Source organism: Capsicum annuum, chromosome 3 (assembly GCF_002878395.1).
Source record: "Capsicum annuum cultivar UCD-10X-F1 chromosome 3, UCD10Xv1.1, whole genome shotgun sequence".
NCBI classification, from domain to species: domain Eukaryota; kingdom Viridiplantae; phylum Streptophyta; class Magnoliopsida; order Solanales; family Solanaceae; genus Capsicum; species Capsicum annuum.
In genome coordinates, this window is record NC_061113.1 from 233,234,309 (window position 1) to 233,251,669 (window position 17,361).

A 17,361-nucleotide genomic window follows, 5' to 3' on the forward strand; every position below is an offset into this window, starting at 1 on the left:
CTTATTCTGTTGCAACATATGGTAAAGCTGTTGTATCAGAATTGTAATCTGATGGTTCCTCTGGTGCATCAGATGGTTGATCTGTTGCATTATATGATAAATCTGTTGCATCAGATGGTTAATATGTTGCACCAGATGGGTAATCTGTCGGAGGAAACAGTAGCACGATTTTGTTAAACAAAAAATAGTAATTTCACTATTTTTACCAAGAACAAGAACAGAACAAATCAAACCAAATTGTCCTTTTGTTTTTATAAACACAAACAATAAAAATCAAACTTCAAAAAAATGCAACAAACAACAAAATATCATAATTCACTTCGAAAAGAGAAGAGAAGAAATACCAGAAATTAGGGTTTTATTCAGATCGCATTTCAAATTAGTGAAACAAATATTGAAATTATTAACCAATACTATAAGAGAAGTTGGCTCAAGTTCCTCGTTTTCTTCAAAACTAAAAAGGCCATAAATTTTTACCTGTGAAAGAAGAAAAGGACCGATGAAGAATTCGAAGCTGTTGTGGCTGGAGAGCAAAACTGTCACGTCGATTGAAGTCGAAAAGGAACTCGAAGCCCAACTATTTGTAGTCGGAAGTCGCCGAGGATTGAAATGAGAAATTTGCAGAACAGTTGGTTGGGAGAGAGTTGAGAGAAACTGTCGAGAGAGCGATGAGAGACAGGTTGATTGAATTGAAGAGGGGAACTCGAAGCCCAACTATTTGTCGTCGGGGGTTGAAGGGAGAAATTTTGCAGAACTTTTGGTTGGGAGAGAGTTGAGAGAAGCTATCGAGAGAGAGGAGAGAGTGGCTGATTTGGATTGAAGAGGGTGTGGGTTGGGTTGATTTGTATTTTTGAAAAGATTAGAAAGTTTTGAAAATATTAATCAAGTCTACAATTAACTTGATCAAGTTTCCTAATAATGTTTGACCCTATCTGTTGGTCAATGTCACCAATCCTTCCTTCAAGACTTAAAAACACCTATTCTTCAATTTTCTCAACTTTCCGTGGTACACAAATAAAATATGCCAACTATTAAATTCAAACAGACTTAATTCTAGGACAGATACGAGCTTGTAGTGAATTCTTCATCATAACGGTGAACTCCAGTTTCTCAGAGAGATCAACATCGTCTCCTTCCACGGGATTCCATTGAAAATGCCAAATCAGATTAGCCACAAAATATTCCAAGTGAAGCATTGCCAACGCATAGCCAGGACATATTCTCCTCCCTGCGCCGAATGGCATCATCTTGATCTCTCTACTTCCTGTTATATCAAATCCTTCCTTATCTGATCCTTCCACTAAGAACCTCTCAGGCTTAAACTCCATGGGATCCTCCCACACATTTGGGTCTAAGGCCATATCCGCAACCATGAAATTGATGGTGGCATCCTTTGGGACGATGTGGCCGTTCGATTCTACGTCCTCCGTCACCGTGTGTGGCAGCACAAAGTGACCAGGTGGATGCTGCCTAAGACCTTCCAATATCACTGCTTTCAAGTAGGACATTTTTCGCAAATCTTCCTCCTTCACTGCCTCTTCTGTCAACTTGATCTGTTTTTCTCCCACTATACCGGCAATTTCTTGATATAGTTTTTCCTGAATGGAAGGGTTTTTGACCAAGTTGGCCATAACCCACTCTAAGGCAGTAGACGTCGTATCAGTTCCGCCGTTTACGAATTCACCGCAGAGGCTTATGATTTCTCCATGATTGAGGTTCCTTTTTTCATCTGGTAACTCCAAACTCAACAGCGTATCCACATACGCCATGATTAATTCTTCACCGTGCTCGGTCTTTTGTTCTTTGGCCCTGCGTCGAGCTTCAATCAAAGGAATGAAGATATTCTCTTGCTCTCTACGTAGATCATGGAGTTCCTTCCAGAGACTCCTAAATATTATTTTTCCAACTCTCGGAAAGATTTTGAGTATATTGAACCGTTGGAGACCGACAAGCAACGCGCGTTGTACATTTTCAATTTGTTTGATTTGAGATTCGTCAAGCTTGTCCCCAAAACACATCAAGACAAGAAGACAGAACATAGCATACTGAAAATGATCAACTAACTTCACCGAATCATCCTGTGCGCCGCGAAGCTGTTGAATGAGGATACCTAGCACCCATGATCTTGCATTGGAATAGGACTTGATGCGAGAAGCATGGAGTATTTCTGAAGTCAAGTTTCGAAGTAGATGACGCCATTTAGTTCCGTAATTTTCGGTGTGGATTTGGCAATAGTTACTATTGATGATTTCATTGGCTGGTCGGTTGGAGGTAACAGCGCCTTGTTGCACTAAAGCCTGGTAGGCTAAGGAGTGACTAGCTACGAATATGGAGGGACCAGACCTAATATTGAGGGTGATCATCATACGACCATACTTAACCTTGAGGTCACGGAGGATGGGTTCCAAGTTCGCGGGGGACTTTCTAGCCCATAATAAGCTGCCGATCACAGGAAAAGTGTGCGGTCCGGGAGGGAGTTTCTTTGTGGAATTGGTAAGATAGTTGAACAGGAATTTGATGAAGAAAGAGATGCAGAGAGTTATGACAGTGACTACCCAGCTCTCCATTACTCTCTTCCAATTGCACTACGTGAGATGAGTTTTCATTTTCATTTGTGTAACTATAAAACAAATTAGATATATGTTCTTTTCCAAATTTAATATACAACTTCAAGTTAGAGTATATGTTCTTTTCCAAATTTAATATACAACTTCAAGACAAGTTCAAGTTAAATGTGATATTTTCGGGGCCAAATATAGTTTTCCCAGTGAATTAGTGTCCAACGAAAATAAAAAGCAATTTAGAATACCTAATCTATTGGAACAGAATTTAATTTGGATGAGGATAGATTTAATTGTTACATGCTGCTACAATTGATTTAGGAAATTTATCAGTTCTAATTTGGCAACACCTAATCTATTGAAACAGAATTTAATTTGGATGAGGATAGATTTAATTGTTACATGCTGCTACAATTGATTTTGGTGTTAGTGATAATTATATAAGAAATTCAAAATAAAACTTGCTTGACTTAGAGACACGATAATACGCTTCTTGAAGATAGTTGGAGTCTCTCCCACGAGCAAACGGAAGAACTAGTAACAACTCTATCTTCGGGATTCAACTAAGCCATCATTCAAGAATGTTGCTCTTCTATTCTTGAATTAGTGATTTCACCATTTGATCAATATCTCTCAAATGTTTTTCAAGGGAAAAATAATTTTTGAGTGCTTGTCTTTTCAAACACATGAAACACTATTTACAGAATTAAAGTTTGATGTAAAAGATGAGTATTAATTAAGTAATAGTTAATAGGTTCATGAATAGTTTAAAACAAAAAATTATTTTTCTTTCAAGAACCTATAATGTAAATGAATGAATTGTAAAATTCTCATTCATTTTCTTTGTAACTCAAAATCTTTCAAGTGATGCATTTGTTTCAAAATTTATTGAAACATAAACTTAAACAATAACATATATCAACAAAAGTAAAGCTCATGAATACATGACTTCAAGAAAATTTACATGTTATAAAGAAGGTTATAGAGGAAAAAACAAGCTAGATGGGTTGGTTAAGAAAGCTAGAAAAGAAACTAGGACTTGACGAAAGTGTTTTCACGTCATGACTCCACATCAACACATTAGGGTCTAAAATGTCCGCAACCATAAATATAGATGGTGGCATTCTTTGGGACAACATAGCCGTTCAGTTCTACTTCCTCCGTCACCGTGTGTGAAAGCACAAAATGACCAGGTGGATGCCGCCTAAGACCTTCCAATATCACTGCCTTCAAGTAGGGCAATTTCATGCAAATCCTCCTCCTTCACTACCTCCTAAGACCTGCAATTTCTTGATATAGTTTTTCCTGAATGGAAGGGCTTTTGACCAAGTTGGCCATAACCACTGTAAGGCAGTGGATGTCATATCCGTTCCGGCGTTTAGGAATTCACTGCAGAGAGCAACGATTTCTCCATGACTGAGGTTCCTTTTTTCATCTGGTAACTCCAAATTCAACAGTTTATCCACATAATTAGCCATGATTAATTCCTCAAGCCCTGCTTCGAGCTTCAATCAAAGGAATGAAGATATTCTCTTGCTCTCGTCGTGGATCATTTAGTTTCTTCCAGTGATTCCTAAAAATTATATTTCCGACTCTAGGAAAGATATTGAGTATAATGAATCGTCAGAACCTACACGCACCGTGAGCTGCACATCACTACATTTTCAATTTTTTTGATCTGAGGTTCGTCAAGCTTGTCCCCTAAACACATCAAAACAAGAAGACAGAACATAGCATACTGAAAATGATCAACTAACCTCACGGAATCAACTTGAGCGCGACGGAGTTGCTGAAGGAGGATACCTAGCACCCAAGATCTTGCATTGGAATAGGACTTGATACGAGAAGGATGGAGTATTTATGAAGTCAAGTTTCGACGAAGGAGACGGCATATAGGGCCGTCAGGGGCGGAGCTGATGTTTTGCTGGTTATTATTGACTATTTCACTAGGGGGCCTGTCGGAGAAAACAGACCCTTGATGGACTAAAGCTTGGTAGGCTAAAGAGCGACTAGCTGCGAATATGGCAGAACGAGACCCAATTCTTAATAATACTTCAGAAATGATTTTAAGGAATTAACTTTCCGGGGCATGTTAAATTGAAGACCCAGCAACGTCACATACTTCTTTCTGTACCATCATTTCAAATAGCGCAGATCGTGTTTCCACAGACAAAACAAACAAAAAAAAAAGCATATATTATATGCGCTCAGTTTAAAAAAGAATTACCGACTTTTTTTTTTAATTCGTTTAAAAAAGAATAACCTCTTTCCGTTTTTGGCAATACTTTAATTTCAATTTTTCACATGGCATATTTAGGACCACAAGATTAAAGAACATTTTGGTACATTTGACACAACTTTAATTTAAGATCACAAGATTTAAAAATATTTTTTATTTTCTTAAACTTTATGTCAAGTCAAAATAGGTCATTCTTTTTTAAACGGAGGGAGTAACAATATATGACAATACAATACAATAAAATACATTACATTACAATACAGTACAATAACAACTAACAACCATACAAACAATCCGAGCATGTGATTTTGCCACTAACTTCTACTAGAGGGAAGTCCACAAGAAAGAATATGCAAATAGAAAGAACCAATTACCAAGAGTTAACTCGGCGACAGATACGAGCACATGGTGGATTCTTCATCATAATGGCGAATTCTTGCTTCTCCGAAAGATCAACATCGTCTCCTTCCACAGGATTCAATTGAAAATGCCAAATCAGATTAGCCACAAAATATTCTAAATGAAGCATAGCCAACGCATAGCCAGGACATATTCTCCTCCCTGCATCGAATGGCATCATCTTGATCTCTCTACTTACTGTTATATCGAAGGCTTCCTTATCTGATCCTTCCATTAAGAACCTCTCAGGCTTAAACTCCAAGGGATCCTCCCACACCTTTGGGTCTAAGGCCATGTCTGCAACCATGAAATTGATGGTCACATTCTTTGGGATGACGTAGCCATTCATCAGTTCACCTTCCTCCATCACCTTGTGTGGAAGCACAAAGTTATCAGGTGGGTGTCGCCTAAGACCTTCCAATATCACTGCCTTCAAGTAGGGCATCTTTTGCAAATCGTCCTCCTTCACCGCCTCTTCTGTCAACCTGCTCTTTTTTTCTCCCACTACACAGGCAATTTCTTTATATAGCTTCTCCTGAAAATTTTTCGGACTAAACCTGCGGAAAAATGCAAGTTTATATAGCGATGAAGTGCTTCTTCAGAAAGGAGGCAATGGTTCATCGTAAAGTCATACTTTTTCCCAAAACAGTGTGTCTTTTACTCAAAAAATTGTGTCCCTTCCAAGCAACTTTCAGCGTTTCTGCATGCTTCTCGTTAATGGAGAAACAAAAACTGCATGCACGCGTTAATGGAGAAACAAAAACTGCATGCACGCGTTAATTCCTTGGATTTTCGGACTATGTAAATAAACAAGCCGAAGCCGAGTGAGCGACGACGACGCGAGGCACCTCTTTGTTCTTGCCTCACTATCCAAGTGGAGATGTGACTACTTCCTCTGTCACGGTGTGAGGCAGCACCAAGTGACCAGGTGGGTGCTGTCTAAGACTTTCCAATATCACCGCTTTCAAGTAGGGCATTTTCTGCATATCCTCCTCCTTCACTACTTCGCATCACCTGCATTTCAGTTCTTGTCGTATCTGTTCCGGCGATTAGGAATTCACTGCAGAGAGTAACGATTTCTCCATGACTGAGGTTTCTTTTTTCATCTGGTAACTCTGAATTCAACAGTGAAGATATTCTCTTGCCCTCATCGTAGATCATTGAGTTCCTTCCAGTGACTCCTAAAAATTATATTTCCAACTCTAGAAAGACATTGAGTATAATATATCGTCGGAAACCGACACACACCGTGTGCTGTACGTTACTACATTTTCAATTTGTTTGATTTGAGGGTCTTCAAATTTTTCCCCAAAACACATCAAGACAAGAAGACAGAACATAGCATACTGAAAATGATCAACTAACTTCACGGAATCATCCTGTGCGCCATGGAGCTGTTGAAGGAGGATACCCAGCACCCATGATCTTGTTGTTTTCGATGTTTTCGGGTACAAGAATCTGTATTTAGGCACAACAACTTTAACACTAGTTCAAGTTTAAAACAAGAACACTATGAAGTACAAAAACATCCTCCACACAAGATCAAAGTGATCGTTCTAAGAAGTGTGTTTTATTTTTTCAGAAATTAAGATGAAACAGAAATATAAAGCCAAGTCCCCCGACTTCACGGAGTGTCCTTAAGGAATAATTTCTCTCACTGTACCCGAGGTTTTGGAATCTTCCTCCCAGGATAAAATGGCTTTCAATCCAACTATAGTGGTACCTCAAATAATTGGATTTGTCGAACTCACTCAACGATTTGATGGATCACAAAGAATGTTTTGAAGACAAGAAGAGTTTTTATTTCAGAAATTTTTTCATTCATCTCTAAACCTGTGGATGAAAGAAGATTTATATAGCCATCAGATGGCTCTTCTGAAAGGTGGCAATGGTTCACTTAAAAGGTTTATCGTTTGGAAGAGTCACGTCTGTTCATTCGAAACATTGTGTCTTTTTCTGAACAGACACAACTATCTAAACAGTCACACCTTTTCCAAAACAATGTCTTTTGCTCAAAGGTTGTGTCCCTCCATTTTCTATTCACACCAATTAAATCCAACAATCCCCCACATGAATGGGGAATGACTATTCTTCGTAAAACTTTACGAACAAGTATGTGATCATCAAGCAAAGACTGATTGCATCTGGATAAGTGGGTTTCCCTTTGAACTTTCCGCAGTGAACATGCATCGAATACACTTGGTCAATCGGTAGATTTGATATCTTTGAACCGTCGAGCTTTAGTGTACACCTAGACAACACATGTCACACAACCAGCCTTTTACCGTTTATGGTTCTCACGGTTTTGTTCTTTTTAGCCATAAACACGTCCCGATTTCATGAGAGCTTAAAGAATAGGCCTTTACTAACATTCTCCTTGAAGCGGCTTCCACTTCGCCCTCACATAGGTGATTTCTGTACTTTAAATCCTATAGATTAAACTATTTGGTCAAATCTACCAAAGTTAGATAATCATTAAAAGACTTTTCACCTTAAGTCTTATCCTTGTTTACTACACATTGTCTACATCATGAGAATGGGTTGGGTAATTGACAATGTTGAACCTGTCAAACACAACTTTATTTGATCTCCTTGAACCTAACTCTTGGGATCTCCAGTCTACTTGGTAGAGTTACTGCCATGCTGACTTGTCCTAGGCCTTAAACCCATTCCCTTGGATGTCCTTTCCACCCCTTCTCTAGATAGGCCTTTTGTAAGTGGATCCAATACATTATCCTTTGACTTTACATAGTCAACAGTGATAATTCCACTAGAGAGAAGTTCTCTAACGGTATTATATTTCTATCGTATGTGACAAAATTTACTGTTGTACATCATGCTCCTTGACCTACCTATTTTCGCTTAGCTATCACAGTGTATACATACTGGTGCTACTGGTTTGGGCCAATAAGAAATATCTTCCAAGAAATTCCAGAGCCATTGTGCTTCTTCACCAGCTTTATCCAATGCGATAAATTTAGATTTCATTGTAGAGCGAGCAATACAAGTCTGTTTGGATGATTTCCAAGAGACTACTCCTCCACCGATAGCAAATACATATCCACTTTTGGATTTTACTTCGTTCGATTCGGTGATCCAATTTGCATCACTATATCCTTTAAGTACCGCAGGATGTTTATTATAATGCAAGGCATAGTCTTGAGTGTATTTAAGATACCCCAAAACTCTTTTCATTGCCATCCAATGAGTTTTGCTAGGATTACTTGTGTACCGACTCAATTTACTAATAGTGCATGCTATATCTGATCGTGTACAGTTCATTATATACATTAAACATCCCAATACTCTTGCGTACTCCAATTTTAAGTTACTTTCACCTTCATTCTTTCGAAGTGCAAAGCTCACATCCAAAGGAGCCTTGGCAATACCGAATTCCATATACTTGAATTTGTCAAGTACCTTTTTCGATATAATGAGACTGTGACAATGCCAACCTTTGTGGAGTTCTATGGATTCTTATACCTAAGATCACATCCGTAACTCCAAGGTCTTTCATATCAAGCTTGCTCTCGAGCATTCATTTTGTTGCATTTATGTCAGAAATGTTTTTGCTAATGACCAACATATCACCCATATATAAACAAACAATGACTTGGTGATTTGGAGTGTCTTTAATATAAACATATTTATCACATTCATTTATTTTGAACCCGTTTGCCAACATGGTTTGGTAAAACTTCGCATACTATTGTTTAGGTGTTTGCTTTAGTCCGTACAATGACTTAATAATTTTACACACCTTATTCTCCTTTCCTGGAACTACAAACCCTCAGGCTGTTCCATGTAAATTTCTTTCTCCAATTCTCCATTTAAGAATGTGGTTTTTACATCCATTTGATGGATTTCAAGACCATATACCGCCGCCAAGGCAATTAACATTCGAATCGATGTTATTCTTATTACTGGTGAGTATGTATCAAAGTAATCAAGGTCTTCTTTTTGTTTGAAGCCTTTTACTACAAGTCTTGCCTTGTATTTGTCAATAGTACCATCCGCTTTCATTTTTCTTTTGAAGATCCATTTAGAACCTAAAGGTTTATTTTCTGAAGGAAGGTCAACCAATTCTTACGTATGGTTGCTTAAGATTGAATCAATCTCACTATTGACTGCCTCTTTCCAAAAGGATGAGTCTGACGACGACATCGCTTCTTTAAACATTTGAGGCTCATTTTCTAAGAGAAATATTACAAAATCTGATTCAAACGTAGTAGTTCTTTGACGTGCACTACGTCTTGGATTCTCTCTTCATTATGTATATTCTCACTTGATTCATCTCGAGGTCATTTAGATCCTCCACTAGATTGTTCATGTCTAGTTTTATACGGGTAGATGTTTTTAAAGAATTTAGCATTATCTGATTCAATTACCGTATTTTTATTTATATCTGGATTTTCGGATTTATAAACTAAAAGCCGACATGCTTTACTGCTTTTAGCATATCCTATGAACACGCAGTCCACAGTCTTATGTCCTATCTTAACCCTCTTAGGCATAGGAACTTAGACCTTTGCTAGACATCCCGACACTTTGAAATATTTCAAGTTGGGTTTCCTTTCTTTCCATTTCTCATAAGGAATTGATGGTGTCTTACGATGGGAAACTCTATTGAGTATACGATTGGCTGTAAGGATAGCCCCCCTCAACAAGTTTTACGGTAAATCGAAACTTATAAGCAAGAAATTCATTATTTCCTTCAAAGTTCGATTTTTCCTTTCCACAATTCCATTAGATTGAGGTGAATACGAGGCCGTAGTTTGATGGATAATTCCATTCTCTACATAAATTTCGGCGAAAGGAGATTCATATTCTCTGCCCCTATCACTTTTTATCATTTTTATCTTTTTCTCTAACTGATTTTCTACTTTATTTTTGTATTGCCTAAACACATCTATTACTTCATCCTTACTATTTAGCAAGTAGATATAACAATATCTAGTGCAATCGTCAATAAAAGTTATGAAATACTTTTTCCCACCACGTGATGGTGTTGACTTTATATCACAAATGTCAGTGTGTACTAAGTCTAAAGGATTGAGATTCCTTTCAACGGACTTATAAGGATGCTTTGCATACTTTGATTCCACACACGTTTGACACTTTGATTTATTGCACTCAAAGCTTGGCAAAACATCTGAGTTAATCAGTTTTTGTAATGTTTTGTAATTAACATGGCCTAAACGTTCATGCCATAAATTATAAGACTCAAGCAAGTAAGAAGAGAACATTTATTTATTTAAACATTCATTACATTCATCTTATAAAGGCCCTCGGTGAGATAGCCTTTTCCTACATACATTTCTCCTTTACTAATTACAATTTTTTCAAAAACGGTAACACATTTGAATCCGTTCTTATCTAGAAGTGAAATAGAAATCAAGTTTCTACGTAATTTCGGAACATACAAGACATTGTTCAGCGTCAAAACCTTGCCTGAGGTCATTTTCAAGCACACTTTTCCTGTTCCTTCTACCTTAGCAGTAGCGGAGTTAGCCATGTAGATCATTTCTTCTAGTTGAGCCAGAGCGAATGACGAAAACAACTCTTTGTTGGCACATAAATGGCGGGTGGCACCAAAATCCATCCACCATTCGCGAGGATTCCCCACCAAGTTGCATTCTGAGAACATAGCACACAGATCATCACATTCTTTGTTGGACTCAACCATATTAGCTTGGTCCTTTTTCTTGCCTTTATAAGGACACGACAATCCGTGGACTTATGGCCAATTTTGCCACATTTGAAGAACTTTTTCTTGAATTTCTTCTTAGGTTGATTGCTTCCTTGTTCAACTTTCTTCTTTTTCTTAGAATTGTTTTGGTCATCTTCTACAATATGTGCTCCATTAATTGTAGAATTCTCTTTTGACCTTCTCTCAGCAGCCTTATTATCCTCTTCAATACGCAATCGGACAATAAGATCTTCGACAGTCATTTCCTTACGTTTGTGGTTCAAGTAGTTTTTGAAGTCTTTCCACATAGGTGGTAGCTTCTCAATGATCGTTGCTACTTAAAATGCATCATTCACAATCAAACCTACAAAACAGTTTATGTGAGTACTAAGAACATTTTCAATTTGTTCAACTAAGGTGTTTTTCAAAGATATACCTTCTACTAAGAGATCATGGATGATTACTTGCAATTCCTGAACTTGAGAGACAACTGATTTGCTATCTATCATTTTAAAGTCCAGAGACCTTGCAACAAAGAATTTCTTAATTCCCACATCCTCTGTCTTATATTTTCGTTCTAGTTCCCCCCATAATTCCTTCGATGTCTTAGTTCCACTGTAAACATTGTAGAGGTCGTCTTGGAGACCACTCAAGATATAATTCCTACAAAGGAAGTCTAAGTGCTTCCAAGCCTCTACAATCATGAAATACCCTTTGTCTGAGGTTCCCTCGTGCACCTCAGAAGCATCCTCACTAGTGAACCTTTGAAGGCATAGAGTGGTGAGGTAAAAGAACATTTTTTGCCGCCATCGCTTAAAGTAAATGCTCGCAAATTTTTCGGGCTTCTCCGCAGGTGCCATTGGTTGCGAAGCATTTGCTCGACTTGTTGAGGCAATACTAGTTGCCCCCACAGACGTTGCCGCATCTTGCATTTGACTTTCATTAGTCATTTTTCCTATTACCACAAGACAATAAATTTAGTATTTTCAGAATACTACTTATAAAGTTAAACAACTTTAAACTCTTCTTGTTTCTTAACAATGAAGTTTTTATGACTTCAAATTGTCAACCGAGTGATCTTTAACTTGTGATGGAGATTTTATGTCTTCTAATCACTAGTTAAATTCAAACAGAGTAGAAAACTTAAAGCTGTAATCTCTAAAAACAAGCAATACAGATTCTGAAAAAAAAAACTTTAGTGAAAAGAAAATTTCACCAAAAAAGCAAAATTTTTTTTTCAACATTATTCCTTAAGATTGTTGTTTTATGATGTTTTCGGGTACAAGAATCTGTATTTAGGTATAACAACTTCAACACTAGTTCAAGTTTAAAACAAGAACACTATGAAGTACAAAAACACTCTCAACACAAGATCAAAGTGATCTTTCTAAGAAGTGTGATTTATTTTTTCAGAGATTAAGATGAAAAAGAAATATAAAGCCAAGTCTCCCGACTTCATGGAGTGTCCTTAAGGAATAACTCCCCTCACTGTACCCGAGGTTTTGGAATATTCCTTCCACGATAAAATGACTTTCAATCCAACTATAATGGTACCTCAAATAATTGAATTCATCGAACTCACTCAACGATTCGATTGATCAAATGTTTTGAAAACAAGAGTTTTTTTTCAGAAATTTATTCATTCATCTCTAAACCTGTGGATGAAAGCAGGTTTATATAGCCATCAGATGCCTCTTCTGAAAGGTGGCAATGGTTCACTTAAAAAGTGTATCGTTTGGAAGAGTCATGTCTGTTTATTCGAAACATTGTATCTTTTTTTGAACAAACACAACTATAACAGTCACACCTTTTCCAAAATAATGTCTTTTGCTCAAAGATTGTGTTCCTTTATTTTCTATTCACACCAATTAAACCCAATACATCTTCCATTGGAACAGGACTTGATGCGAAAAGGGTGGAGTATTTCTGAAGTCAAGTTTTGACGAAGAAAACGGCCGTAAAGGGCAGAGCTAATGTTTTCGCTGGTTGCTGTTGACAATTTCACTAGTGGACTGGTCGGCGAAAACAGAGCCTTGCTGGACTAAAGCTTGGTAGGCGAAAGAATGACTAGCTACAAATATGGTGGAACGAGACCCAATACTGAGGGTAATGATAGGACCATGCTTCACCTTGGAGGTCACGGAGCATGGATTCCAAGTTCAGGAAGGTCCTTCCGGCCCATAATAAGGTCCTTCCATTACTATCTTCCAACACTACTTCTATCAACACAAAAGATATGAGTAACAAAGGAGAACTATCTATACATTTTGCAGCTGAAAAAATGCAGGGCCTCGTGTAATTTCACCACCTTCTTTTTTTTCACATTTTTCTAAGTCTATTAGTTTATGAGTAGATTTGAAGGTCGTTGAAATTCAAGTGCAAAATTCATTCTACATCCTTACTAGCTGCTGAAATTTGAAAATGGAGAAAGAATTTGTAATTTATTATGGTTGAACCGTGAAAAAGCTTGAAGAAGAAGAAATAAATTTATCATATTCTTGGTTATTGTCCAAATTGATTATAGGGTTTCGTGATGATATTGTTATGAAGTTGTAATTGACATTTGAGCTTGATTGGTGTGGATTTGGTTGAGTTTTTGCTGAATTAATGATGAGACCCAAAAATGTAGAAGCTGGAGAGCATTGCAAAAATTCTTGTAAGTCTTCAAAATCAGCTTTGGGCTGCCACTTGGCCATTTCATATTGATTAGAGCATTTCTTTTTAGTTTTTTGGCGCGCTTGAGGTAAGTGTTTTCACACGATGGCTCCGCGTCAACACATAAAATGCAAGAAAAAAAGTTTGGAAATACTTATGTTTTCTCCTTATTAATTTCTATACAAAGCTTCATGGCAAAATTCTAATCTGAATTGCCAGAGCTCAGTCAACTATGATATAGATCCTGGCGTCTTTTACATTATCACCAACGTACTTGCCCCATTTCCAATATACCAAACACAAGAAATGAAGTTGCTTTATGTTGAACAAACCTTTTAGGCCAAGAAAGTTCAATAATATTATCTGATGTTGTACTTCACAAAAGATTTTAAGGAATTAACTTCCTGGGGCATATTAAATTGAAGACCCAGCAACGTCACATACATACAATGCAATACAGCAATACAATACAATACATTACATTACAATAACAAGTAACAACGATACAAACAATCCGAGCTGATATTGCATCAAGACATTTACCGTGATTTACCCACTAAATTCTACTAGGAGGGAAGTCCACAAGAAAGAAAATGCAAATAGAAAGAACCAACCAATTTCAAACAGTGTTAAACTCGGGGACAGATACGAGCTCGTAGCGGATTCTTCATCACAATGGTGAATTCTTGCTTCTCCGAGAGATCAACATCATCTCCTTCCACAGGATTCCATTGAAAATGCCAAATCAGATTAGCCACAAAATATTCTAAATGAAGCATAGCCAATGCATAGCCAGGACATATTCTCCTCCCTGCGCCGAATGGCATCATCTTGATCTCTCTACTTCCTGTTATATCGAAGGCTTCCTCATCTGATCCTTCCACTAAGAACCTCTGAGGTTTAAACTCCAAGGGATCCTCCCACACATTTGGGTCTAAGGCCATGTCCGCAAGCATGAAATTGATGGTCAAATTCCTTGGGATGACGTAGCCGTTCAGTTCAACTTCCTCCGTCACCGTGTGTGGAATCACAAAGTGACCAGGTGGGTGTCGCCTAAGACCTTCTAATATCACTGCTTTCAAGTAGGGCATTTTTTGCAAATCTTCCTCCTTCACCTCCTCTTCTGTCGACTCGCTCTTTTTTTCTCCCACTACACTGGCAATTTCTTGATATAGATTCTCCTGAATGGTAGGATTTTTAACCAAGTTGGCCATAATCCACTGCAAGGTAGTGTAGGTCGTATCAGTTCCAGCGGCTAGGAATTCAACGCAGAGGGTAACGATCTCTTCATGATTGAGTTTTCTTTTTTCATCTGGCCACTCCAAATTCAATAGTGTATCCACGTAACACGTCACAAATTCATCCTCGTGCTCGGATTTTTGTTCTTTGGCCTTGATTCGTGCTTCAATCAAAGGTTGGTAGGTTTTCTGTTGCTCTTGTTGTTGCTCATTGAATTCCTTCCAGAGCTTTCTAAAAATTAGCTTTCCAAGTCTAGGAAAGATACCTAATACAGCGAAACGTCGGCTTCCCAAGAGAAACTTCACTTGCATATTTTCAATTTTTTTGATTTGAGGTTCGTCAAGCTTGTTCCCGAAACACATCAAGACAAGAAGACAGAACATAGCATACTGAAAATGATCAACTAACTTCACGGATTCGTCTTGTTTGCCGCGGAGCTGGTTAAGGAGGATATCCAACACCCAGGCTCGGGCTTTGGAATAGGACTTGATGCGAGAAGGATGGAGCATTTCTGAAAACAAGTTTCGACGGAGCAGACGCCATGTAGGGCCATAAGGTGCACCGTTGATGCTGCGGTTGTTATTGTTGGACGGCACACTTTGCCGGTCAGAGAAAACGGAGCCTTGCTTGATTAAAGCTTGGTAGGCTAAAGAATGACTAGCTACAAATATGGAGCTATGGGTCCCCATATTGAGGGTGATCATAGGACCATACTTAGCCTTGAGATCAACGAGTATGCGTTCCAAGTCGATGGCGTTTCTTCTGGCCCATAATAAAGTGCCGATCACCGGCCAAGTGTAGGGTCCCGGTGGGAGTTTCTTCTTGGACTTGGAATTAGAAGAGATGATAGTATCAAAAAGGGATTTGAGGAAGAAAGAGATACATAAAGTGACAACAATAATAAACCAAGTTTCCATTATTACTGTATTATTTTTCTAATTGTATCATCAAGAAGAAGAGGTGTGTTTTTGTTGATCTATTTTTCATTTCCATGACCCGTATATATAGAGCATCCACCAAAAGGAGAACAGGAATAAGCTAAGATGTCGTGATGCAAAGAAATTCACCCGTGCTAAGTTACCTCTGCTAACTGCTAAGCGTGTATCCACCTTGCACTTGCTTACTCAGTTCACACTTGTCGATTAGATATTTAGATTTGATTATTTTTTTTTCATTTTTCCATATCATAATCAAATCAAATATTATCCATTTCTTAAAATTTAAAATCAAATCAAATTAAATATAAATTTTTTAAGTCGGTTTGGTTGGTAATTGGTATGAACACTACTTAAAAAAATATAAAATATAATTTAAAGATGGATTATAATTTAAATAGGGTTATTTCATAAAAAGTTAAAGGGTAAAATTTAAAAGTAAAAAATGCTAATAAAAGCAAGAACAAGAAAATAAATAGAAAGAGAACAGATTTTTTATTTCTCTTGATCGATGAGAGATCGTCTTAAGAATACAATGAACAAAACCCTCTATTTATAGAAAAAAATACTTCTAGTTTCTAACTCTATTTATAGAAAAAAATTCTCCTAGTTTCTGATCAAAAACAGAAACTTTCTAACAAAAAGACAGATACTTCAAATCCTAACAGATATCAACTAGATCGTGATAGATATGAACAAAACCTGGGAAAAATACTTCTGACTAAAAAACAGATACTTCAAATCCTGATACATGCCAACTAGATCTTGATAGATCTTATTTATATTAGACATTCATTATAATGTAAATACATTTATAACACTCCCTTGAATGTCTAATTGATAGTTAAAACTTGACTAGAAAAAACTCAGTGAAAAAAAAATCTAGTGAAGAAAAAAGAGTATACATCTCTAACAATATCTGCCTCATTAAAAACCTTACAAGAAAAACCCAGTGGAACAAAACCTTGAAAGGGAAAAAGAGTACAACTTGTTTTTGCTCCCCTGACGAGAACATCCATGAACTTTTGCATCCCAATCTTGTGCACCATCTTCTTGAAAGTTGTAGTTGAAAGAGACTTGGTGAATAAATCAGTCACATTGTCACTTGAACGAATTTGTTGCACGTTACTATCACCATTCTTTTTGTAGCTCATGTGTATAGAAAAACTTTGATGAAGTGTGCTTCGTTCTATCTCCTTTTATGAATCCCCTTTAAAATGTGTTATGCATGTTGCATTATCTATGTATAAAACTGTGGGTATATTGTCACATTTCAAACCACATATTTCTCGAATAAGATGTATCATGGACCTCAACCATACACATTCTGTTAGGATTTTTGCCCTGATTTTCTTACCAAATTTAAGTTTTATTTTTCTTAGAAGGAAAATAAAAGTAATACCATAATTACTTTTCTTTTTTCAGAAAGAAAAATATAAAACTTTTTCATATTTGGCAAACCTCTTTTTTGGAGTAAAGATTTTGAATATCTATAAATAGAAGACCCTCTTCTCATACAATAACACAACAACATCCACAATGTAGTCGTTCAACAGTCTTATTTAGGTGGAGATTTCTCCCAACAGGTTTTATATTTTATTTTAATATAAGTTTTTTATATGTAGGTTGTTTGACCAAATTACA

The 17,361-nt window shown here is 37.2% G+C and overlaps 2 protein-coding genes and 2 pseudogenes across 2 annotated transcripts; all 4 read right to left on the bottom strand.

The window, feature by feature from the left end:
* Window positions 1-912: 912 nt before the first annotated feature.
* LOC107866077 (cytochrome P450 89A2-like) lies at window positions 913-2,593 on the bottom strand. The gene has a single exon (XM_016712257.2). The coding sequence runs from the start codon at window positions 2,565-2,567 to the stop codon at window positions 1,038-1,040; it is 1,530 nt and encodes a 509-aa protein (XP_016567743.1). The 5' UTR covers window positions 2,568-2,593; the 3' UTR covers window positions 913-1,037.
* A 923-nt stretch (window positions 2,594-3,516) lies between these two features.
* Window positions 3,517-4,632, bottom strand: LOC107864996 (annotated as a pseudogene).
* A 480-nt stretch (window positions 4,633-5,112) lies between these two features.
* Window positions 5,113-13,189, bottom strand: LOC107864997 (annotated as a pseudogene).
* An 817-nt stretch (window positions 13,190-14,006) lies between these two features.
* On the bottom strand, window positions 14,007-15,898 carry LOC107862942 (cytochrome P450 89A2). Its single transcript, XM_016708659.2, has one exon. It carries the CDS (start codon window positions 15,697-15,699, stop codon window positions 14,173-14,175), a length of 1,527 nt encoding a protein of 508 aa, XP_016564145.1. The 5' UTR covers window positions 15,700-15,898; the 3' UTR covers window positions 14,007-14,172.
* Window positions 15,899-17,361: the final 1,463 nt, after the last annotated feature.